The 26,205-nt window shown below is 41.0% G+C and overlaps 2 protein-coding genes and 1 long non-coding RNA gene across 3 annotated transcripts in view; 2 read left to right on the plus strand and 1 right to left on the minus strand.

The window, feature by feature from the left end:
* Nucleotides 1–504: 504 nt before the first annotated feature.
* fgfr1b (fibroblast growth factor receptor 1b) lies at nucleotides 505–19,287 on the plus strand. The gene is made up of 17 exons (XM_037753544.1): nucleotides 505–761; nucleotides 5,931–6,063; nucleotides 9,969–10,070; nucleotides 10,775–10,950; nucleotides 11,028–11,151; nucleotides 11,241–11,431; nucleotides 13,497–13,641; nucleotides 13,725–13,915; nucleotides 14,001–14,146; nucleotides 14,706–14,827; nucleotides 15,073–15,183; nucleotides 15,268–15,458; nucleotides 17,111–17,233; nucleotides 17,317–17,387; nucleotides 17,504–17,641; nucleotides 17,786–17,891; nucleotides 18,785–19,287. Exons 2-17 carry the CDS (start codon nucleotides 5,955–5,957, stop codon nucleotides 18,854–18,856), a joined length of 2,118 nt encoding a protein of 705 aa, XP_037609472.1. The 5' UTR covers nucleotides 505–761; nucleotides 5,931–5,954; the 3' UTR covers nucleotides 18,857–19,287.
* Nucleotides 19,288–23,912: 4,625 nt separating this feature from the next.
* The window catches only part of stc1l (stanniocalcin 1, like), a 3,691-nt gene continuing 1,398 nt past the window's right edge, over nucleotides 23,913–26,205 (minus strand). Inside the window, exons 2-5 of the mRNA XM_037751945.1 lie at nucleotides 25,497–25,639; nucleotides 24,984–25,091; nucleotides 24,781–24,884; nucleotides 23,913–24,668 (exon numbers count right to left, since the gene is read on the minus strand). Coding sequence (XP_037607873.1) covers nucleotides 24,368–24,668; nucleotides 24,781–24,884; nucleotides 24,984–25,091; nucleotides 25,497–25,639 — 656 coding nt within the window. The 3' untranslated portion in view covers nucleotides 23,913–24,367. The remainder of the gene's footprint in view (nucleotides 24,669–24,780; nucleotides 24,885–24,983; nucleotides 25,092–25,496; nucleotides 25,640–26,205) is intronic.
* On the plus strand, nucleotides 24,573–26,067 carry LOC119477804. The gene is made up of 3 exons (XR_005204318.1): nucleotides 24,573–24,712; nucleotides 24,902–25,111; nucleotides 25,567–26,067. It is a non-coding gene; the product is annotated as an uncharacterized LOC119477804 (long non-coding RNA).

A 26,205-nucleotide genomic window follows, 5' to 3' on the forward strand; every position in this document is an offset into this window, starting at 1 on the left:
GGTGAGGAGGTGAGGAGGAGAGGTGGTGAGGAGAGAGGAGGTGAGGAGAGAGGTGAGGAGGTGAGGAGGAGAGGAGAAGAGGAGAGGAGAGAGGAGGTGAGGAGAGAGGAGAGGAGGTGAGGAGGAGAGGAGGTGAGGAGAGAGGAGGTGAGGAGAGAGGTGAGGAGGTGAGGAGGAGAGGAGAAGAGGAGAGGAGAGAGGAGGTGAGGAGAGGAGAGAGGAGGTGAGGAGAGAGGAGAGGAGGTGAGGAGGAGAGGAGGTGAGGAGAGAGGAGAGGAGGTGAGGAGGAGAGGAGGTGAGGAGAGAGGTGAGGAGGTGAGGAGAGGAGAGAGGAGGTGAGGAGAGAGGTGAGGAGGTGAGGAGAGAGGAGAGGAGGTGAGGAGAGAGGAGAGGAGGTGAGGAGGAGAGGAGGTGAGGAGAGAGGAGGTGAGGAGAGAGGAGAGGAGGTGAGGAGGAGGTGAGGAGAGGAGAGAGGAGGTGAGGAGAGAGGAGAGGAGGTGAGGAGAGAGGAGGGGGGAGGGGGGTTACTGGAGGACACTCCCACTGAAGGCGTCTCTTCTCCGGACTGAATCCTGAGGAAACACCGTCAACCAGCCGAGCGTCTCCACGTTTTCTCCCCGTGAGAGGAGCTCATTTCTCCCGTTAACCAGGAAGCTCCAGCCCGGTACTCCGGTGCTCCGGTACCGAGGAATACTACCGACCGTCCCCGGCTTTCAGTCCTCGTCCTCGGATCCAGCAGCGAGCTGCAGACCGACTCTCCGGTTGGTTCTTCTCTTTTCTTTAGCCAGATGTGAGTTTAGTTTACTGTTTTCCAGATGTGGAAGAAGTACTCAGATACTACTACTACTACTACTTACTAGTTTATCTAAAGTAAAAGTGTCTAAATACTTCATTATAGTGACATTAAAAGTCCTTGTTAGAGATTTTATTATTTACTTTAAAGAGTATTTACTGGAGTAAAAGTACACTATTATACTACTACACTATAAAAAATACATGTAAAGGTCCTGCATTGAAAGTGCTGTTTGGGTAAAAGTACATTGTTTGTGTAAAAGTACATTGTTTGTGTAAAAGTACATTGTTTGTGTAAAAGTACATTGTTTAGGTAAAAGTACACATCTTAATGCAGAAGATGTTTAACTCTTTCATTAACTGTCGGGTACTCTAACAAGTAAAAGTCCTGCACTGAAAACATTGTTTGGGTCAAAGTACACAAGTATTTTTAGCTGAATGTACTCATGCAGAAGATGTCTCATGTTTAACTCCTTCATTACTGCACTAAATACTCTGTTACAAGTACAAGTACTGCATTAAAGGTGTTTTTGGGGTAAAAGTACACTAGTAAATGTTCATAATAAAGGTACATAATGCAGAGGTAGCAACACTATAAAATACTCCATAACAAGTAGAAGTCCTGCATGTTTAAGTAAAAGTACACAAGTATTACTAGCAAAATATCTCATGTGTTTTATATACAGTCAGGTAGTTTAATCTGGAACACAACATCATGTTCTGCTCTACAGGAAATAAATACTCCATTACAAGTAAAAGTACTGCCTTTAAGGTGTTGTTTGGGTAAAAGTACACAAGTAAATGTACTTAAAGTATCAAAAGTAAAGGTACATAATGCAAAAGTAGCCACACCACATTATAAATGACTCTGTTACAGGTAAAAGTACTGCGTTGAAGGTGTTGTTTGGGTAAAAGTACACAAGTATTATTTAGCTAAATGTACTAAGTGTAGCAATACTACACGATAAGAATACTGCATAACAAGTAAAAGTACTTCATTGAAAAGTACAAAAGTATTATCTGCAAAATATTACCAAACAGTAATCTCCACCTCGACCAGTAACAGTTATTATTCTACATAATGAGGATCAAGTACATGTTGTTGCTAGTACTTCTGTACTTTTACTGAAGTAACCTCTTGAATGCAGTACTTATCCTTGTAATGCAGTATTTTTTACTGCATTTTGAAATGTACATGTTGGTATAATACTAACATACTTTTACTTAATGAATTAACAATACAACATCCTGACATTATATGACACGTTGTACCTTTACTGTGATACTATAACTATATTTAATAATAATACCTTCAATGCAGTACTTTTACTTGTAATGGAGTATTTTATACTACTACTTTTGCATTATGTACCTTTTACTTTTGATACTTCAAGTATATTTAGCGAATAATACTTGTGTACTTTACTTAATCACACCTTCACTGCAGGACTTTTACTTGCAGTGGAGTATTTTATAGTGTACTGTTTCTACTTCTGCATTTTCTACCTTTACTTTTACTACTTTAAGTACATTTAGCAAATAATATGTGTACTTTTACTTAAACAACATTTTGAATACACTTCTTTTACTTGTACCAGAGTATTTTATAATGTGCTGTGGCTACTTTTGCATTATGTACCTTTACTTTTGATACTTTAAGTACATTTAGCAAATAATACCTGTGTACTTTTGCCCAAACAACACCTTCAATGCAGTACTTTTACTTGTTATGGAGTATTTTATAGTGTGGTGTTTATGTACTTTCCCTCAGTATTACTACTTTTACTGAAGTAAACAACGAGAATACTTCCTCCAGTATCTCATCCTCCAAACCTCCTGGTAGTTTCTTCTTCTTCTTCTTCTTCTTCCTCCCTGTTGGTTGAGATCTCTTCCAGTTTGGTTTCTCTGCGTGATGTTTTCCAGCTCGGTATCAGGAGTCGGTATGACGACGACTCAGAGCTGCAGAATCTGGTGTGTAGGTGACGACGTCAACACGGGAAGTTTAACAGTCTAACGGTCTGACAGGGAGGAGGAGGAGGAGGAGGGAGGTTATTCAGAGCTGACGAAGAGGTTCAGCGTGTCGCAGAGGATTTGAATTCACCAAAGAGGCTTTCAAGAGCCGTAGTCAAGACCAGGACCAGGTCCAGTTGAGTCCAGACCAGAACCTAGAAGGCCGTGACCAAGCCAAGAAACTAAATACTCCACTACAAGTAAAAGTCCTGCACTGAAAGCATTGTTTGGGTAAAAGTACACAAGTATTTCCATCTAAATGTACTCCTGCAGAAGACGTTTAACTCTTTCATTAACTGTTGGAGAACAAAGCATCACGTTTTATAAACCCATCACTTGTTCTGTGTTTAAAATCTGAATGTGGAAAGTAACCAGAATACTGCACTAAACACTCTGTTACAAGTAAAAGTACTGCATTGAAGGTGTTGTTTGGGTAAAAGTACACAAGTAAATGTACTTAGAGTAGTAAAAGTAAAGGTTCATAATGCAGAAGTAGCCACAGTACACTATGAAATACTCCGTTACAAGTAAAAGTCCTGCGTTCAAAATGTTACTTATGTAGAAGTATGCAAGTATTATCAACAAAATGTACTTAAAGTATCAAAAGTACATAAACACAACAATATAAAATGACTCTGTTACAGGTAAAAGTACTGCGTTGAAGGTGTTGTTTGGGTAAAAGTACACAAGTAGTATTTGCTAAATGTACTTAAGTACATTTACTTGTGTACTTTTAGCCACACAACATTTTGATTGCAGTACTTTTACTTGTTATGGAGTATTTTATAGTATACTGTGGCTACTTCTGCATTATGTACCTTTCATTGTTGATACTTTAAGAACATTTATTTGTGTACTTTTACTTAAACAACACCTTCAATGCAGTACTTTTAAAGTCCTGCATTGAAGGTGTTGTTTGGGTAAAAGTACACAAGTAAATGTACTTAAAGTCGACTGTAGTGAGCTCATCACAGGATCGTGTGTGAGCTGGAGGCCGCCGTGTTTCCCAGAATGCCTTTGGAGCAGTAAACAGTTGTCAACATGGCGTGCAGCAGCTTCACATTAAACTCTTCACAAAGAGCCGGATTAATTAAAGTGTGTACTCCAGATGTGAACTACTGTATTAAGGACGTCTCCATAAACCTGCTCTGCTCATCACGCTCGGGGACGCCGCCCTCCACCACGTGCACACGCTCGCCACACATGCTGGCGTGTTCAGAGTTAACGAGTTCATCTGGTGACTTTGCTGTTGTAAACATTACTGTCACATTCAGCCGAGTTATATTTAACATATATGTATATATATAGCTAATATGCACACTTCAAGATTTATTTATTTATCGTCATATCGGCATCACGATATTGAACAATGTTATCGCACATCACATTTTATCCTCATATCGTGCCGACTAATATTCATTTATAATATTCACTTTTACCTAAACAACACCTTCAACGCAGTACTTCTACCTGTAACAGAGTATTTTTATAATGTTGTGTTAATGTACTTTTACTTTTGATACTTTAAGTACATTTTCGTTGTCACCAACGTTGTCGTTGTCGTCGTCGTTGTTGTCACCATCACCATCATCGTCGTCATCATCATCAGCATCATCATGTCTTCAGTCTGAGAAACAGCTGCACAGGTGTGAAGCATTCTGGGAGAAACCTGTGGAGAGAGAAGCCGTCCCTGCTGGTGGACTTTAGTTTCTTTTATTTATTCATCGTGTTGTAAAGCGAGCGCAGACTGATGAGTTTTAGGTGTAGAGCTGCAACTAATGATTATTTTCATAATTAATTAAAGTATAGATCATTTCTCTGATTCATCATTTAGTTTATAAAAGAGAAATTAATCCTGAGTTGAATGAATGGAAACAATTAGCTGCCCTGAAGGGAGGAAATCAATAAGCAGACTGATGTTGTGTCTTTGGGTGAAGCGGTCCTGAGTAGTGATGTCACGAGAACCGATACTTCGGTACCAAGTCGATGCCAAAATTCTAATAACGTGACGGTACTTGTTGTCCACAGTACTGAAGGAACCGTACGAAGCCTGCAGGGTCTGAAATTATCACCCGCCAAGCGACAAATGCAGCTGCTTCTGTCCTCCGCTCTCTGTGTCGGAGTTTGACACACACACACACACTCACACACACACACACACACACACACTCACACACACTCACTCACTCACGCACACTCTCACACACACGCACGCACGCACGCACGCACGCACGCACGCACGCACGCACGCACGCACTCACACACACACACACACACACACACACACACACACACACTCACACACACACACGCACGCACGCACGCACACACACACACACACACACACACACACACACTCACACACACACACACACACACACACTCACACACACACACACACACACACACACACACACACACACACACACTCACACACACACACACACTCACACACACACTCACACAGCAGCGCGGTGCAGCAGCGAGATCCAGAGATCCTTTATGTTGAGAAGAGGATTCACTCATGAGGGGAAAACTAAACTGAACAAACTGAATTTCTATCTTCTCTCATCTCTTATTTCTAAATCTCTGAAAAGGTGTTTTCTTTATTGAACTCTGGACTCTGTATTTCCGGTGAATGTTATTGTGACTTGTATTTGATTATCTGACACTGAACTCTCCAGATCCACTCAGTTAGAACCGATCCAACAGCATCCAGTCAAGTTTCAGGAGAAACCCATGAGGAACTAACGTTCTGTTACTGAGCTCCAGTTAGATCCAGTTACTCTGCTGTTAGAATCACGTTACATCTGATGAAGAGTTCATACGGCTCGTTTAGGACTCGAGACCTGAGTTGGGACTTGAGTCACAGACTTGAGACTTACTTGTGACTTGTAAAACAATGACTTGGTCCCAACTCAGGTAGCCTTTACCCGGTGAAATGTCACCATGTCACTGAATTTAAACTACTGCAGTCTGAGAATATTGGTATCGACTACTAGAGTTCTGGTGCCGTGACGTCCCTCGTCCTGATGTAACACAGTTTACAGTAAATAACCTAAAACACAGAAGAAGAGGAAGCAGTCCGGACTGATTGACTCTAACGGTGTTTGTGTCTCTGTCTGCAGAGTGATCCCAGTCTGGACGTCAACATGTCTCCCCCCCGCTGTCTCCGGCTGCTGCTGTCCTGCATCCTGCTGGTTCTGCTGGTCCAGTTCCCTCCGACCTGGTCCAGACCGGCCACAGAGGACACCGACACCGGTAAGACACTTCACAGATGTTCAGGCGAGCTCAGTGGGTCGAGGGAAACATCGAAATGTGTCTGAAGCTTTCTGATTCAGCAACGGCAGTGACGACAGGAGGAGGTTGTGTTGCTTTGGCTCTATCTGTTTAGAGTGGAGAGGAGGTCGTGTTGCTCTGGCTCTATCTGTTTAGAGTGGAGAGGAGGTCGTGTTGCTCTGGCTCTATCTGTTTGACGTGGAGAGGAGGTTGTGTTGCTCTGGCTCTATCTGTTTGACGTGGAGAGGAGGTTGTGTTGCTCTGGTTCTATCTGTGTGACGTGGAGAGGAGGTCGTGTTGCTCTGGCTCTATCTGTTTGGCGTGGAGAGGAGGTCGTGTTGCTCTGGCTCTATCTGTTTAGAGTGGAGAGGAGGTCGTGTTGCTCTGGCTCTATCTGTTTGGCGTGGAGAGGAGGTTGTGTTGCTCTGGCTCTATCTGTTTGACGTGGAGAGGAGGTTGTGTTGCTCTGGTTCTATCTGTGTGACGTGGAGAGGAGGTCGTGTTGCTCTGGCTCTATCTGTTTGGCGTGGAGAGGAGGTCGTGTTGCTCTGGCTCTATCTGTTTGGCGTGGAGAGGAGGTCGTGTTGCTCTGGCTCTATCTGTTTGGCGTGGAGAGGAGGTCGTGTTGCTCTGGCTCTATCTGTTTGGTGTGGAGAGGAGGTCGTGTTGCTCTGGCTCTACCTGTTTGGTGTGGAGAGGAGGTCGTGTTGCTCTGGCTCTATCTGTTTGGTGTGCAGAGGAGGTCGTGTTGCTCTGGCTCTATCTGTTTAGAGTGGAGAGGAGGTTGTGTTGCTCTGTCTCTATCTATCTGGCGTGGAGAGGAGGTTGTGTTGCTCTGGCTCTATCTATCTGGCGTCGAGAGGAGGTCGGGTTGCTCTGGCTCTACCTATTTGACGTGGAGAGGAGGCTGTGTTGCTCTGGCTCTATCTATCTGGCGTGGAGAGGAGGTCGTGTTGCTCTGCCTCTACCTATTTGACGTGGAGAGGAGGTCGTTTTGCTCTGACTCTATCTGTTTGGTGTGGAGAGGAGGTCGTGTTGCTCTGGTTGTTTGTTTGCCTATTCTAAAATGGTGTATTTCTGGTATATTCTTTATAATATTGCAGTTTTCCTAAAGTTAAATTGAAGTATTGCTTCCAGTAGTATATTGAAGCGTTACCTCAGTATTATGATACTATATTATACTATATACTATATTATATTACAGTATTATGATGCGTAGAGCGTCTACAGGCCTCCGTCTACTGTGATTCATCGACTCCTTCTTCTTCTATGGTTAGTGTGTTTTAACGGCGTGTTTGTGTGTTTATGGGGGGTTTTCCCTCGTTGTTGTTGTCGTTTGTTGTTTGAGGCTCTTTCATGTGTCTGTTGTTCCCAGCTGTGGTTTAAACTCTCTATTATATAAAAGCTTATAAAACTTTCCAATGAGAGAATTTCTTTAACAGGAAAGTGTTGTAAAGGTTTGGCGTGTTTTCGTCTCGGAGGCATCTGAAGCTGGTTAGGGTGATTTTCTGATGGTGTAACCGAGGCTTGGCTCTCAGGGTGCTGGTTATGGTCTGCATATCCTGTCCAGACACAGTAACTCAGAACCAGATGGACTCAGTCTGCTGAGATACACAGAAACACTCACAGTATATATATACTACATACTATATACTCTATACCTTCTGTGTGTTGACTTCCAACCATCTGGCCTCCAGCTGACTGACAGTCCGTGTCATCCTGTTGTTTTCCAGCCCGTTAAACTCTCAGTGAAGGAACATCACATTCAGTCTCTCCTTCATAAACAAAGCCTGCTTTCAATTTCCCACCTCGCTCCCTCGTCTCCTCTCAGATGAAGCCTTGAAACCACCTCCCTGCTTTACGCTCTCCGAGAGGAGAAACCCAGTTAACTGTTCCTGTAAGAGCAGAGCGAGCCCAGCCCAGTCTAACCAGGAACGCTGCTGCTTTTAGAAACTCTTTGATGTGTTTAACAGAAGCTGCACATTTTGTCATAATCTATATTTTCAGCACCACAACAGACGGTTTTACAGATTCCCAGCTTTACACTCAGCGGGTTGTTCAGGGTTCTTCTCTGGTTCACTCCAAAGGGCCGTCAAGAGATTCAAATAATTAATCACACATGTTTTATCTGTTCAAAATGAACCTTAAAGGGAGATTTATCAAGTATTTAATCCTCTTATCAACATGGGAGTGGACAAATATGCTGCTTTATGTAAATGTATGTATATATTTATTATTGTAAATCAATTAACAACACAAATCAATGACAGATATTGATCCAGAAACCCTCACAGGTACTTATGTATAATGTATATGTAGTATATGTACTTACTTATGTATAATGAAATATATATAAATAAATATAGATATGAAAAATTAAAATTAAAAGCAAAAATGAATAGATAAATAAGAAATATTAAAAAATTAAAATGGAAAATAAAAAGTAGATAAATAAATAAATAAATAAATATATATATAAAAAATATTAATCAATTAACAACACAGAACAATGACAGATATTGATCCAGAAACCCTCACAGGTACTGCATTTAGCGTAAAACAATATTATCCAATCATAACATGTCAAACTGCAGCCCAACAGGCAACAACAGCTGTCAGTGTGTCAGTGTGCTGACTTGACTATGACTTGCCCCAAACTGCATGTGATGATCATAAAGTGGGCATGTCTGTAAAGGGGAGACTCGTGGGTACCCATAGAACCCATTTACATTCACACATCTGGAGGTCAGAGGTCAAGGGACCCCTTTGAAAATGGACATGGCAGTTTGTCCTCTCCAACATTTAGTGTTAGTTTGGAGCGTTATTTAACTCCTTCATGACCAGCTAGTCTGACCTGGTTGGTACCGATGGATTCATCAGGTTCTAGAGTTTATTATGATACCAGTATCTGACTTTTCTTCTGCCTTTCTTTCGAACATTTTTCAGAATTCTTTTCTGACATTTTTTGGACAATTTTCAGACACTCACACTACATTCACACATCTGGAGGTCAGAGGTCAAGGGACCCCTTTGAACATGGACATGGTTGGTACCGATGGATTCATCAGGCTTTCTCGTTTCATATGAAACATTTTTCTGATATTTTTCTGCCTTTCTTCCGCCTTTTCTCAGACATTTTCGTGTCATTTTTTGTACATGTTACGGTCATTTTCCCAATATTTTTCAGTCCATTTTCTATTTTTTTTTTTTTTACATTTATCAGATATTTTACGGTAATTTTTGGGATATTCTCTGGTAATTTTTCGGCAGTTTTTTTAACATGTTTTGGATATTTTATGGTCATTTTTCGGACTTTTCTTCCGCCTTTCTTCCGCATTTTTCAGATATATTTCGGCAATTTTTTTAACAGTTTTCATATATTTTATGGTTATTTTTGGGATATTTTACGTAATTTTTTAGATATGTAACGGTCATTTTTTTCGGCTATTTTTCAGACATTTTTCGGACATTTACTGACGGATTCTTTGGATTCTTTAGGTTTTCTAGTTTCATATGTCGTAAAATGTTTCAGTTTGGTTCCAACATTTGAAGCTCGTTTAGTTATTAAAGATGATGATACCCCCCCCCCACGCTCCATTAATAATGGTTCAGTCCTAACAGGACGGGGTGTGTGTGTGTGTGTGTGTGTGTGTGTGTGTGTGTGTTGCTGTTAATGGCCGCTGGGCAGAGAGGGAGGAGGTCTCTGGAGTTTGGGAAGTGGTCGGCGACAGCTCTCTGAGATGGGGTCAGAGGTCAGAGGTTAATCCACAAACTGGTTTCATTGTCTGTCGGAGGAACATCAGAGAGGAGCTTTAAAACCTGCACACACACACACACACACACACACACACACCAGCAGAGTCTTTAAAGTTAAACTTCTCTTGTAGGCGACGCAGTGAAATCCTCTGAAGACGAAGAAGATGATGAGTCATCGTCAGAGGAAAATAAACTGTCCAATGAGCTGTCGACGAGCAACGAGCAGCTCCAGAGTAAGAAAACACAAATGATCCAGATGTTGATCCTGATGTTTATTCCTATTATGTATTATGTATTATTCTATTCCTAAAAATAAAAATAAATGCATATAAAATACATAAAATAAATCAAATTACAACAAATAAATAGATACAAAATATGAAATTATAAAATACATGAATTTGCAATAAATAATTAGATACAAGATATATATATATAAAAACATAAGATTAATAAAATAAAAATAAATTGATATAAAATAAATCAAATTACAATAAATAAATAGATATAAAGTATATACAATTAAAAAATAAATAAATATATAAAAAATAAAAATAAATAAATAAATATGCAAATGAAATGGTAAGTTTTTTTTATTATTATGTTCATTATTATTATTATTATTATGTTCATTATTGATATACACTATTCATTCCCAGCAAGTCGACACTTAATTCCCCAGATCCACTTAGTTTGATCCAATCTGACAGCATCCAGTCAAGTTACCAGACACCAAAGATAGTTTTGTTCTTGTAGAAAGACTAAATGTTGGTCGACAAAAAACGCCTCTCAGTCCAGACGAGACTCAGATAACATCGGTACATTTGGTGACGAGCTCATTTTGACTTGTTTAAGACTCAAAACTCAAAGTTTAGGACTCTGGACTTGAGTGCAAAGACAAAAAGTAATGACTCGGTGTGACCTCTGACCTCATCAGCCTCGGCGCCGCCGCAGTGGGTGATGCCAGACAAGATGGAGAAGCAGCTCCACGCCGTTCCCGCCAGCCGGACCGTGAAGTTTCGATGCCTAGCGACGGGAAACCCCGTTCCCTCGCTGCGCTGGTACAAGAACGGGAAAGTGTTCAGGAAGGACCAGCGGATCGGAGGCTTCAAGGTGCGTCTTTAACTGAGAAAAGAACTCACAGCGGAGTTTTATTAGATATCTATTGATTAATCTGCTCGATGTTTCAGATCAGAGACCACATGTGGACTCTCATCATGGAGTCGGTGGTTCCGTCTGATAAAGGGAACTACACCTGCGTGGTGGAGAACGAACACGGGAGCCTCAAACACACCTACCTGCTGGACGTAGTCGGTAAGAACTCCTGTAGTCTGGTACTAGAGACGTCACTCCTGTGGTGGTAAAACCCAACGTGTTGATGACCTTTGACCTCTCCGCTGCAGAGCGTTCTCCTCACAGACCCATCCTGCAGGCCGGTCTCCCGGCCAACCAGACGGCGGTCGTCGGTCGCGACGTGGAGTTCGTGTGTCGGGTGTTCAGCGACCCGCAGCCTCACATCCAGTGGCTCAAACACATCACCGTCAACGGCAGCAGAGAGGCGCCGGACGGACACCCGTACGTCCTCGTCCTCAAGGTAACCGTCCGTCAGGGATCACTGAGGTGGTTTCAAACGGTTGCAGAGCTGCAACCGAGTTCTTGATTAATTAATAACCCGAGTTCAACTGACGGATGATTTTTCTTTGTTTTATTTGAAGAATTTTCTGAAGCTTAAAGAAATAAAAATATATCCAGCAGTTCAAAAGAAAAAAAGTGAAATTAAAGATGATTTTTATTTGTTAGAAATATTATTTTTTTGTTTGAAATGATTTGTCCTGTAACTACGACTTTAATCTCGGAAATTCAGAGTTTTTCTCTGAATATTAGCCTCCTAACCCCGGCTCAAATTATCAAAGATTTATGTGTTTCCTTTGGCAAAGAAAAACTACAATTTTTAATTTTTTTTTTTTCTCTCGTAAATTAACTGCTTTAATCTCAGAGAATATTCTTCTTCTAATTTTTTTCTTGTAAATTTATGACTTTATAATCTCAGTGAATATTAATTTTTTTCCTGTAAATTTACAAATATAATCTCAAAGAATTTCTGAGTATTTTCTTGCAAATTTATGACTTTATAATCTCAGAGAATATTCAAGTTTTTTTTCTTATAACTCTTTGTGGGATCCAGCGCGCTCCATATATAAATAAAATAAAGTACATTTTTAAAAAAATCTTTAATTTATTCTACAGTATGTAAACTTTGAAAAGAACCATACAGATCTGATGTATTATTATTATTATTATTATTATTATTATTATTATTATTATTTAGAAAGGATTGTCAGGTAAATAAATGAAACCGTTTTATTTTGGAGGTTCTGTTACAGCTTGTGATGCTGCAGTGACTTCCTGTTGATATTAATGTAATTGGACGATGTTTCATAGCATCCATCAGTCGACTAAAACCATTCTGTTTGTTTTGTTTAGAAAAAAGCATGAAAAAATGACTAATGGACGAAAGAAATCTCAGTGAACTGAAACCAAAACGAGCGGCTAATCGACTAAGAGCATCCCTAATAAAACCTTTACCGCTAAGATACTCCTTAAGATTTAACGGTGCAACTTGAAGTTGAGCTGGTGAAAACTCTGGACTGTTATTTGGAAACGTGGCATCGCTTCTGACCTGAAACTAAACAAACCAAAGCTAAAGAGCCGGTTACAGATCTGGTCTCCGGTTGGCAGCAGCGTGTCGGGATGACGACGTGCGCGAGGTCTCTGCCGTGACTCAACGCTGTGAAAGTGAAGTGTGTTTGTTACCTTGCAGACCTCGTGGTGATTCAGCCGCTCTTCATCCTGCAGAGTAAAAACCACATCTGAGCTGTGACCAAAGACTCTGTGGTCGGTTGTGTCGGGCACGCAGCCAGCAGCCAGCAGCCAGCAGCCAGCAGCCAGCAGCCAGCAGCCCTGCACCGATCATTATGGTTATCATTATGTTCCTTTAGGATGAATACAATGAAAAGACTTTAAACCAGTTATTCAATCAGCTCTTAACCAGAAATGTGAGAAGCACCAGAGTCTAACAGTTATTTCATGATGGTTACGGCTGTCAGTTGTGCCAACAACACAACATTAGACTTAAAAATAAAACATACTTAAAAATGTTAAAATAAAAAATAAAAAATAAATATGAAAAATAAATAAAAAGTAAAAAAATAAAAATAAAAATAACTTCAACTGGAATTTAAAATCGCATTTTGCTGCTAAAAAATAAAATAAAAAGATTGTGATGAAGGTAACACAGTTTATAGTCTAAGTATATAGTATATCAGTCTAATGCAGTGAGGGCCAAAGAGACAATGTACTACGGAGTATTAGGGCCACATTGAGGGAAACAACATCCAGATTTTTTAATTTTTTAATTTTTCATTTAAATTACATTTTTTAATCTAAAAATATTTCCGATTTTTTTTCCTTGCAAATTTAAGACTTTATAATCTCAGAGAATATTTTTAGTAATTTTTCTATTTTTCTTTCTCTTGTAAATGTACAACTTTTTTTCAGACATGAAGTCAGAACATATTGTATTTATTGATAATAACTGCAGCTTTCATCCTGTAAATGAACTCGTCCACCACGTCTCCACGTCTCTGTCGTTGTTCCAGACTGCAGGTTTGAACACCACCGATAAAGAGATGGAGGTGTTGACTCTGAGGAACGTGACTCTGACGGATTCAGGAGAGTACACCTGCCTGGCGGGAAACTCCATCGGCGTCTCTCATCACTCGGCGTGGCTCTCCGTGGTCGACGGTACGTTCCCGTCCTTCAGAAGCTAAACTAGAGTTTATGACCTTTACTCTGGATCTGACTGACTGATGTTCCTCTGGTCTCAGATCTCCCCCCCGCCCCGCTGCCCTCTCAGACATACCTGGAGATCTTCATCTATTGCCTCGGCTTCTTCATCATCATCGTCCTCACCGCCACAGCCGTCGTCTGCAGACTCTGCTGTGCCCCGAAGAAGAGCGACTTCGGAAGCCCGTTAGTTGTCCAGAAACTAGCCAAGAGCGTCCATCTGAGGAGACAGGTGAGGTCAGGTCAGAGGTCAGACCACTCCTCCGTCGTCGCTGCATCCGGAGAGTCTCACAGCGTCTTCTGTCCTCCCTCTGCAGGTGTCCGTCGAGTCCTCGTCCTCCCTCCAGTCCGGGATGTGTCTGATGCGTCCGTCTCGCCTCTCCAGCGCCGCGGGCAGCGTCCTGACGGGAGTGTCGGAGTACGAACTTCCCTACGATCCCCTCTGGGAGCTTCCTCGTGACCGGTACGATCAATGAATGAATGAATGAATGAATGAATGAATGAATGAATGAATAAATGAATAAATAAATGAATGAATGAATGAATGAATGAATGAATGAATAAGTAAGTAAGTAAGTAAGTAAGTAAGTAAGTAAGTAAGTAAGTAAGTAAGTAAGTAAGTAAGTAAGTAAGTAAGTAAGTAAATAAATAAATTGCAAAAATAAATAAATAAATGATAAATGATAAATGCAAAATAAAAAAATACATTTTAAAATGAATACAAATAAATACCGAAATAAATAAAAGGGAAAATTAAACAGAAGAGTAAATAAATAAGGGAATTAATACAAAGATAAATAAATAAAGAAGCAAATTAAAACAAATTTATATCACATTTTATCAATTAATAAATGGCTATATTTATTTATTTATCTTAAATTAATCCCCTTATTTATTTACTCTTCTGTTTTATTTTTCCTTTTACTTCTTTATTTCTTTATTTATTTACATTAATTTTTAAATGTTTGCTTTTATTTAATTTAATTTAATTTAATTTTTTTATATTTTCTTTCCGTCCTCAGGCTGACGCTGGGGAAGGCTCTTGGCGAGGGATGTTTCGGTCAGGTGGTTCTGGCCGAGGCCGTCGGGGTCGACAGGAATAAACCGACGCGCCTCACGAAGGTGGCGGTGAAGATGCTGAAATGTGAGTCTGGAAAAACATCTGCATTCTGATCATTTATGAATCTGTGAGTCTTTATCCAGTTGTGACCGGTTATTGATCCAAACCCCGACTCTTAATCCAACTTTGACCCTTTGACCCACTTTGAGCCACTTTGAGCCACTTTGACCCACATTGACCCACTTTGACCCACTTTGACCCACTTGATCCTCGCCCCGTTTCATGTGAGAATAAGACCTTTAAGTGGTGTTGTTGTTGTTGTCGTGCAGCGGACGCCACGGAGAAGGACCTGTCTGACCTCATCTCTGAGATGGAGATGATGAAGATGATCGGCAAACACAAGAACATCATCAACCTCCTGGGAGCGTGCACTCAGGACGGTGAGCGTGCTCGTCACAAGTTAACGGCCAGTGGTCAGTGGTGATGTACAGATGTTTAACGGTGTCCCCCCCCTCCTCCGTCAGGCCCTCTGTATGTAGTAGTGGAGTACGCCTCCCAGGGGAACCTGAGGGAGTACCTCCGCACTCGGCGGCCCGTCGGGTTGGAGTACTGGAGCGGGTCGAGGCAGACGACTCTGGGCTATCTGGAGGTCAGGGAGCTGGTGTCGGCGGCGTACCAGGTGGCCAGAGGGATGGCCTACCTCGCCTCCAAGAAGGTCAGTTGAAGGCTGAAGGTCGATGAAGGTCAAAGTTGCTTTAGGCAGCCAAACTTTAAACTAAATATAACAACATTTCTGCACCGTTTAGTCTCCTCCAGCTGCTAATAACTATCCCCCTGAGACCAACTTTACCGTCTTTCAGAGGCTGTAAACAGGTTCAGTTTTAAAGATACTGGCATCATATGAAATGGAAAAATGACCGAAAAAATGTCCAAAGAATTTCCAAAAAAGAGGAAAAAAAGGCAGAAGAAAAGTCTGACAAATGACCAAAAAATATCAGAAAAATGTCCAAAAAATATCCGCAAAATATTCAGATATGTCCAAAAAAATACCAAGAAATGTCAGAAAAAAGGTGGAAGAAAGGCAGAAGAAAAGTCTGAAAAATGACCGAAACATTTCCAAAAAAAGCGAAAGCAAAGTCTGAAAAATGTAAAGAAACATAGTAAACTATAAACCTGATGGATCCATCGGTACCAAACATGTCAGATTATCTGGTCCTGAAGGAGGTTAAATAACGCTCCAAACTTACACTAAATGTTTTCGAAAACTGTCATGTCCATTTCCAAAGGGGTCCCTTGACCTCTGACCTCCAGATCAGTGAATGTAAATGGGTTCTATGGGTACCCACGAGTCTCCCCTTTACAGACATGCCCACTTTATGATCATCACATGCAGTATAAATGTGTTATTGTCTCCTATTCTAAAGTCCCCATAGGAGACATTTCATTGACCTCACTGTATAAAATCACAGCCTCATGAAACTTTAAAGCCACAAACTAGAGACCTAGAGCATTCAGAGGATGGATGGATCAAACTAGAGACCTAGAGCATTCAGAGGATGGATGGATCAAACTAGAGACCTAGAGCATTCAGAGGATGGATGGATCAGACTAGAGACCTAGAGCATTCAGAGGATGGATGGATCAAACTAGAGACCTAGAGCATTCAGAGGATGGATGGATCAAACTAGAGACCTAGAGCATTCAGAGGATGGATGGATCAAACTAGAGACCTAGAGCATTCAGAGGATGGATGGATCAGACTAGAGACCTAGAGCATTCAGAGGATGGATGGATCAAACTAGAGACCTAGAGCATTCAGAGGATGGATGGATCAGACTAGAGACCTAGAGCATTCAGAGGATGGATGGATCAAACTAGAGACCTAGAGCATTCAGAGGATGGATGGATCAAACTAGAGACCTAGAGCATTCAGAGGATGGATGGATCAAACTAGAGACCTAGAGCATTCAGAGGATGGATGGATCAGACTAGAGACCTAGAGCATTCAGAGGATGGATGGATCAAACTAGAGACCTAGAGCATTCAGAGGATGGATGGATCAAACTAGAGACCTAGAGCATTCAGAGGATGGATGGATCAAACTAGAGACCTAGAGCATTCAGAGGATGGATGGATCAGACTAGAGACCTAGAGCATTCAGAGGATGGATGGATCAAACTAGAGACCTAGAGCATTCAGAGGATGGATGGATCAAACTAGAGACCTAGAGCATTCAGAGGATGGATGGATCAGACTAGAGACCTAGAGCATTCAGAGGATGTTCACCACTTCTATGTGACTAAGACTATGTGAGTCTCTCTGTGGTTGATGAAGAGTTGGGTGTGAAGCTGCTGTGTCTCCTCTCAGTGTATCCACAGAGACCTGGCAGCCAGGAACGTGTTGGTCACCGAAGACAACGTGATGAAGATCGCTGACTTTGGCCTGGCCCGAGACGTCCACCACATCGACTACTACAAGAAGACCACCAACGTGAGGAGACGTCTTCATCAGACTGGGGGTGGGGGGGCGTGTGTGCTGATAAACGTTGTGACCGGTGTGTTGATGTTCTACAGGGTCGTCTGCCGGTGAAGTGGATGGCACCAGAAGCTTTATTCGACCGCATCTACACCCACCAGAGTGACGTGTGAGTCTCAGCTCTAAAGACTTTCTGTGTTTCATTAAACTCGTTACGTAAATGTTAAATATGATTACGTCTTATGTCTGAGTGTGCTGAGTGTATTCCATGTGCTGCTGCTGCAGGTGGTCGTTCGGCGTCCTGCTGTGGGAGATCTTCACCCTGGGGGGATCTCCGTACCCCGGCGTCCCCGTGGAGGAGCTCTTCAAGCTGCTGAAGGAGGGACACCGCATGGAGAAACCCTCCGCCTGTCCTCAGGAGCTGTGAGTACGCCACAAAGTCCGTCCTCCAGATGGAGACATGAACGCTTCCAGTCTAATAATTCATCAGTCAGAGACGTTAAGAGATAAACGGACCCGGTAATGTTCCTTGTTCACGTGTGTGAACGCTGCTTTGTGGTTCCTCAGGTACCTGATGATGAGAGACTGCTGGAACGCCGTCCCGTCTCGCCGACCGACGTTCCTACAGCTGGTCGAGGACTTAGACCGCGCCCTCTCTCTCATGGCCAACCAGGTAACCTTCTTTATCCGAAGAGCAGCTGATCTGATGTTTTATCGACTCATCCGGAGTTCGTTCCATCAGAAGTTGTTTGTATTTTTCTAGAGAGAGTCCAGTAGTTCTGTTCCCTGACAGTTCGAACACACCGGGAGCGTCAGCAGTGTGGCGGCTGCGTTACCTGTTGTTTTTTATTTCGGCGTCCGTGTTAACAGGTTAGAGCAGCCACACTGCCCGCGTGAGACGCACGACTCAGCTGCGTCTCTTCTAGAGATTCGAGGTCTCGCCTATTTTTGACGCGTGCCGTGCGTCTCACAACAACAACAGACAGTGGAGGTGATGTATTGACTGTATATTAACATCATATCAGCTACATTAATACCGTTTACATGTCTATCTGTAGAATGTGGTACGGAGATGAAAAAAATGTAAAGACTTATTTTTAAGACAACACTTCATGCTTTCATTTCAAAATAAAAGCCCTTAGGCGTTTTTTCTGTGGATAGAATTCCTTCATTTATTAACACGAGGCTTTTATTCTGAAATATGAGCCGGACAGTGTTGTAGAACATGCAGTGACTTGCAGAGCTCCATGAATGAATATAGTACGGAGTCTTAAATGTGGATTATTACTATTATTTATAAATTACCACACGCGTCTAAACCTTTCTCTGTCTAAAATAAATATAAATGATATTTATAATGAAATGAAATGGCCATTAAAAGGCAAACTATGTAGAAAGAAAGAGCTGACAGCAGCAGCTGCAGCTGAAATGCAGCTGGTGTGAACACCCGACGTGTGAATCACGCAGCCGCCTCGCACTCCTGACGTTCCTGGTGTGTCTGAGGCTTGAGACGCTCTGAGACGCTCTGAGCTTCTAACTGTGATCCTCTGGTTCTGGTCTCTGCAGGAGTACCTGGACCTGGCCGCTCCTCTGGTCCAGTATTCGACGGTCTCGCCTCCTTCCTGTAACTCCACATAGGCCTCCTGGGATCTCTTCCCCTTCCTGGATCACCTTCACCCCGTTTCCTCTGCTGCTGCGCGGCGGCGGCGGTCCCAGATGAGGCTCCGGAGCTCAGACGAAGCCGCCTCGCTGCCGTCTATCAGCAGCAGCCTGATGTGAAGAACAGCTGGACTGAGCTGGACTCAGGACTCAGGAAGCAGCAGCTCATCCAGAGAGGACACAAAGACTGAGTTCAGCCACCGAGAGCTGCTCCTGAGCTGCATCACCGCTTCACTATGTTCATATTAATAATAATGATAATAATAATAATAATAATAATGTCCTCAGTGTGAATATTGTAAATAATAGTTTGTGTTATATGGATGTTAAACTGGATTTATAAGAGACACATGAAATGAAAGGGAAAGTAAGTAAAGGGAGAACCAGATGTAAATAAATGTATAAATGTGTATTAATCTGGAAACACATTATTACTCATTATTACATTTATTTCTTTGTATTCATTAATTTATTTATGCATTTCTCTGACATCTGCCAGTGTTTCACTTCAACGTTGAGCTTCTCCTCCAGCTGATGACTCAACATGCTTCTAGTTGAATGTGTCAAATAATAATTAATAACAGTATTAAAATCCTTTTCTTATAAAGTCGTTGTGATTTAAATGGACGAAATGGGATTTTTGTGTCTTAGAATTTGTCTGCATTTAAAAACATCTTGGTTTCGTCGCCATCTTGATTTTTGGGCGTCGCCATCTTGGTTTCTTCGCCATCTTGGTTTTTGGGCATTGCCTTCTTGGTTTCTTCGCCATCTTGGTTTTTGGGCATTGCCATCTTGGTTTCGTCGCCATCTTCATTTTTGGCCGTCGCCATATTGGTTCATGGCCGTCACATCTTCGTTTTTGGCCGTCGCCATCTTTGTTTCATCGCCATCTTGATTTTTGCCCGCCGCCTTCTTGGTTTCATCGCCATCTTGGTTTCTGGCTGTCGCCATCTTGGTTTCGTCGCCATCTTGATTTTTGGCCATCAGCTTCAGAAACCTTCCCCCCTGGGTGGGGGATTCGTAGAGTCCAACATTCACAACCATTTCTGTCATTTTTCATGCTTACCAGCAGCTACAACTCCATCTTTGAAAGTCTTCCAGGAGAGACTGTCTGAAAATATCCCCATATATTATATAAACGATATCGCCATGACGACCAGCGTTTAGTGTTGAACGGAGCCCTTGGGGGAGGAAGATGAAACATGAGTCCCAGTGGCTCCAACAGGAAGAGAAGCTTGTTGAGGGGCCGCTGCATCATCCATCACACACACACACACACACACGACTGAACATCCATCATATTCTTCTTGTCTGTGACATCTTCTTCCCTCTGTAGCCGCTGGCTGACTCTACTGATTCCTACCTGCTGTGCTGCGTATTTAGTGACCGTCCTCTGTCTCCGTCCTCCGGCTCCTTCCTGTCAGCAGTAAAACCGTCCAGAGATCTTCTGTCTTCCCTGATGATCTCAATCATTTCCAGAGAAACGTTCTCTTTAGAAAAGATGCTGCTGCAGATCTTCAGTAAACATCTGCTGTGCAGTGATTAAAATTATACAAATTAAATACAGTAAAATAAGTGATTAATAAAATAACATTACAAAATTATAAAGTTATACAAATTAAATATAATAAAATAAGTGATTCATAAAATAACAATAAAATATAATAAAATTATACAAATTAAATACAATAAAATAGGTGATTAATAAAATAGCATTACAAAATTATAAAATTATGCAAATTAAATATAATAAAATAAGTGATTAATAAAACAATAAAATATAATAAAATTATACAAATTAAATATAATAAAATAAGTGATTAATAAAACAATAAAATATAATAAAATTATGCAAATTAAATATAATAAAATAAGTGATTAATAAAACAAAATATAATAAAATTATACAAATTAAATATAATAAAATAAGTGATTAATAAAACAATAAAATATAATAAAATTATACAAATTAAATATAATAAAATGAGTGATTAATAAAATAACATTACAAAATAATAAAATTATACAAATTAAATATAATAAAATAAGTGATTAATAAAACAATAAAATATAATAAAATTATACAAATTAAATATAATAAAATGAGTGATTAATAAAATAACATTACAAAATAATAAAATTATACAAATTAAATATAATAAAATAAGTGATTAATAAAACAGTAAAATATAATAAAATTATACAAATTAAATATAATAAAATAAGTGATTAATAAAACAGTAAAATATAATAAAATTATACAAAATAAATACAGTCAAATAAGTGATTCCTAAAATAACAATAAAATAGAATAAAATTTTACAAATCAAACATATTAAAATAGCTGTTTAAAAAAATAACAATAAAATTATACAAATTAAATACAATAAAATAATAACCATTCTTAATCACAGACCTGGCTGAATAGGTACCTTTTCGTGTTTCTGACACTTTTATTCCTAAATGTTCCCCTCAGCATGAATTTTAATATCTTTAGCTATAAAACACGTCAGCTGCAGGAATCAAGTCTGTTTCCTTATTTCAGAGAGCTTCAGTCAACACAGAGAGCAGCGTGTCCTCTCAGAGCTGCAGGTTGACCTCCAATTCCTGGAAACGAGGCTGAGTGGGGGGGCTGGTTGTCTGATGGAGGTTAATGGGCCGTAACATGGAGGTGAGCAGCCATTATGGGTCAGCCATTACAGCTGTGACAGATGGTGACTGAGTCATCATGGAGCCTCTTCACACCTCCAGCATGGAGCCAACAGGCGTGAACAAACACTGAGGGATGAAGGACGGAGGAAGAGGAGGAGGAGGAGGAAGAGGAGGAAGAGGAGGAGGAGTTCACACATTGTCACCTGCTCTGTTTGAATGTGTGTTAATGTCCAACAAGCTGCGAGTTACAGAGACACACAGAGATCTCAGTTTGGGACGTTTGATGAGAGACACGTAAAGTACGAGTAAAAGTCCTGCATTCAAAATCCTACTATAAGTAAAAGTACACAAGTATTCTCAGCTTCATGCAGTAAAAGTCCTCAGAGTGCAGTAAAATGTACTTATGTACTAATGAGTACTTCTACTGATGATACTTTAAGTACATTTCACTGCACAATGAGTCCACCAGGTGTCCCCAGACTGTCCCACCTGTCCCAGTTACCTGTCTCACCTGTCTCACCTGTCTCCACTTCCCCTCGTCAGCCCGGTCAGTCCACCTGAGGCCAGTCGTCAGGTGGTTTTCTGGTGCTGAGTTCTGCTGCTTGTTACCTTGTTACCTTGTTACCTTGTTCCTGATCTGCTCACCTGTCTGGATTTATCTCTTCAGACTTCCTGTTCCTGTTTCATCACCTCAGAGTGAGTTACCTGTCGTCTACCTGTCTGTGTCTCAGTCCTCCTCCTCTGTGGACAGAATCCATCGGCCCAGACTTAAGTATGAAGTAGCAGGAAATGAAGGCACCCAAATACCTCAAACATATACCACTAAAGTACACTACTTGAGTAAATGTAATTAGTTACTTTCCACACTGCTGTTCAAACGTGGGAGTATAGTAGAGGTTCTGGGTAGTTAGAAAAAGGTCAGTTTGAGAAAATTATATTTTTCTGCACATTAACGTCACCTGGTGGATCTTCTACAAACTACACCAATAAAGATTAGCATGAAGTTTATGGCCCACTAGATACTGTATGTGTACATGTACTGTATGTATGTACTGTATGTATGTGTATATGTACAGTATGTATATATGTACTGTAAGTGCACATGTACTGTATATTTCCAATATATACAGTATATATATATATACAATATATATTTCCACTGTATATATATAATTATATTCCCAAGTATACTTCATGTAATAAGTATACTAATATCAATGTACTGGTAGGACACGTGTTAGTGTACTACTTCAATAGTTTATAAAAGTATACTTTAAATATAAGAGTAGTAAACTTTGAGTACACAACTAGTTTACATCCAAGTTGTATTTTGTACTGCAACTATAATATGAAGTATACTACAGGTGAACTCATGCTGTAGGTATACTGTTCAGGTAGCACACCTTTTAGTTTATGAAAGTACACTTTAAAGGTCCCATATCGTGCTCATTTTCAGGTTCATACTTGTATTTTGTGTTTCTACTAGAACATGTTTACACACTTTAAAGTTTAAAAAAACCTTTATGTTCCTCGTACTGTCTGCCTGTATATCCCTGTATTCACTCTCTGTCTGAAACGCTCCGTTTTAGTACATTTCAATGGAATTGCAACAGAATTGCGTTGCTAGGCAACAGCTTGGTTCCATATTTACTTCCTGTCAGCTGATGACATTCACATCCAGTGCAACATGAAATAAACTGGGACACATTCAGAATGTTTACGTTTAAAACTTTGAAATGGTCTATATATTGTAGATTTGTGACATCACAAATGGACAGAAATCCTGACGGCTTGTTTCTGAAAAAAGCTCAGTTTCTGAATACGAGCTCTAATAAATAAAAGCCATGAAAATGTCACTTTTTTACAATATGGGACGTTTAAAGTGTACTCTCAGTAAACTACTAGTTTAGTAGTTTTTTCACTGCAAGTATACTTGTAAGTTTTCTTTAAGTTAAATTATTGTACTTAGCCAAATATACTTTTCAGTATAAGCCAAGTAAGCCTTAGACTTTTCTGTATACTTGTCAAGTACACTTAGACCTTTCTGTATACTTGTCAAGTACACTTAGACTTTTCTGTATACTTGTTGGTATTAAGTATAATTTTGTTAAGTATATCTCTGATAAACACATACAAAGTAAACTGAAAGTATACTCTCTTATTTTAAGTTTTAAAAGAAGTATACTACTAGCACACTTGACTAAACTTATTTTTTTTGTACTAAGTTTCTACTACTATGGGTGTAGTAGTATAAGAAGTCTTTTTATTTTACATTCCATTATGTGCTTTTATGTGTCAGTATATCACATTATTTTACCATATATATATATATATATATATATAATTTCAGGTTTTGATCAGATGAAAGTCACAGGAGCCAGAATCAGTCATATAACATCATTTATTTATTTATTTCTAACACAAACCAGTCGGCTTCCATCTTCTACGTAACCACGGTAACCACAGTAACACCAGTAACCACGGTAACCTCTCATTGAAACATCACATCCACCTTTAACTAATAAAGAGATCTCAGACCAACAGGAGACGTGAAGAGCTCCACGACCAGCATGGACCCCTGCCCCCTCCCACTACATTAAATATCACTGCCTCATAAATTAAGAAAATAAATATCACTTCTAATCACTCTTTTGAAATGTCAGGTAGTCGGTCTCATAGTAGTAATAATAATAATGATAATAATAAGAAGTGATGATCACCCTGAATCATCTAAAGCTGCTGGTTGCTGACGGTAATCATCAGTTTGAGGAGAAAGCTGCATGTTTGTGTATCGGCGTGGGATTCAGGAGTGCACGTGAGCGGGCGTGATGGCGTCATCTACTGCTCGACATAAACCCCCCCCTCCGTGTCGTCCACAGACCTCTTCCTGGCGAACAGGTGGGTGGGGTCCCGGCCTCTGAAGCCCGGCTGGATGTTGAACACGGGCATGTTCCTCCAGCTGGACGGGTTGCTGAAGGCGGCGGCGCCAGAGCCGGAGCCGGCGGCGCAGGGTTTGTTCTGGACCAGCTGGAGGAAGGTCTCCATGTCGGGGCCTAACCTGGCCATGACGCCCGTCCTCACCGCCGCCACCGTCTGCTCGTCGCAGGCCTGCAGCGTCTGCAGCAGAGTGCTGTAGTACCTGGACCACAACGCCAAACAGAAAGTCAGCAACAACACCAGCAGGTAGGTGTGTTCCCATGGTTACGGCAGGCTGTGTGAACCAATCAGGTGTGTGTGTCATCAGTGCTCACCTGTTGGGGAAGTGGGTGGGAACCTGCACCACCTCTCCGATAGCGTCCGGGTTGGTTCGAGCCACAGTGCAGATGTCATGACTGGTTAAACATTCCTCTTGCACCTGTTTTGTTTTTAAAGAGACAGAAACTCAGAGACCAAAAGAACAGCGACAGAGAGGACAGTTGTCGTCTTCATGTGTAAAGAGTCTGAGGTCACAAACCTCGGCGATCATCCTCTGGAAGATGTTGCAGCGGCGGATCGTTTGGAAAACCTTCGCTGAGATTCCCTGAGAGATGCAGTGAAGACTCTTCTTCACGAACGTTTTACCCTGAAGAGCAACACACACAAGTGAGACAGACAGACAGACAGGTGAGACAGACAGACAGACAGACAGGTGAGACAGACAGGTGGACGGACAGGTGGACGGACAGGTGGATGGACAGACAGGCAGGTGGACGGACAGGTGGACGGACAGGTGGACAGACAGACAGGCAGGTGGACAGACAGGTGGATGGACAGGTGGACGGACAGGTGGATGGACGGGTGGATGGACAGGTGGATGGACAGGTGGATGGACGGGTAGATGGATGGGTGGATGGACGGGTGGATGGATTGGTGGACAGACAGGTGGATGGACGGGTGGACGGACGGACAGACAGACAGGTGGACGGACAGGTGGACAGACAGGTGGATGGACAGGTGGATGGACGGGTGGATGGACGGACAGACTGACCTCAGTGTTGAAGGTAGCAGCTGAGTGGAGGAAGAGTTCACAGATCTCGTGCATCCCGTCGGTGTCGCAGGTGGAGTTTTCCAGACAGGAGAAGAATCCACAGCCGACAGCGACGGCTCCGTTCAAACATCTGGCCACATCAGCTGCAAGCAGACGGGTTTACAGACACACCGGGGTTATTAGAGGAAACTAAAACTGAAACTAAACATTAAAAATAAGCAGAGAAAATAATTTTCAGTAAAATGAAACTAAATAAAATCTAATTTATGCCCAAAGACTATATCCAGTATGACGAGGAAAAATACCACAACATTTGTTCTGATTGATCACAACTCTTGAAACTCGGTACGGACAGACTCTGGGCGAGTATCTAACAGTACAACATGGACATCTTTAGATCACATGAAAAATCACACTTTTATTAATAGTCAAAGTCTGGATTTTTGAAAAAAGAGGAAAAACTTGAACATTGTTTATTAAATGTTTATGTGAAATATTTATTTTACACTACATATGTGTTCATAAGTTTGATATTCAACTTGTTCTGAGTTCATAAATACCAAATACGTGATTGTGCTCTTTGTAGTTTCTGAGATACTGCCATGTTTTCTTTTTATCATACTATATCTAGTAAATAAATAAATAAAGTAAAGAAAAGAAAACAGAAATAAATAAAGGGTGAAATGCAAAGGGAAAGTCGTGCAGAAAT

Source organism: Sebastes umbrosus, chromosome 19 (genome assembly GCF_015220745.1).
Source record: "Sebastes umbrosus isolate fSebUmb1 chromosome 19, fSebUmb1.pri, whole genome shotgun sequence".
Classification (NCBI taxonomy): Eukaryota; Metazoa; Chordata; class Actinopteri; order Perciformes; family Sebastidae; genus Sebastes; species Sebastes umbrosus.

Bases quoted from the DNA above. Each gene is read 5' to 3' on its own strand.
- fgfr1b (XM_037753544.1), top strand. From the start codon at position 5,955: ATGTCTCCCCCCCGCTGTCTCCGGCTGCTGCTGTCCTGCATCCTGCTG. The intron at 6,064-9,968 runs GTAAGACACTTC...CTTCTCTTGTAG, and splicing joins CACAGAGGACACCGACACCG to GCGACGCAGTGAAATCCTCT. The intron at 14,828-15,072 runs GTGAGTCTGGAA...GTTGTCGTGCAG, and splicing joins GGCGGTGAAGATGCTGAAAT to CGGACGCCACGGAGAAGGAC.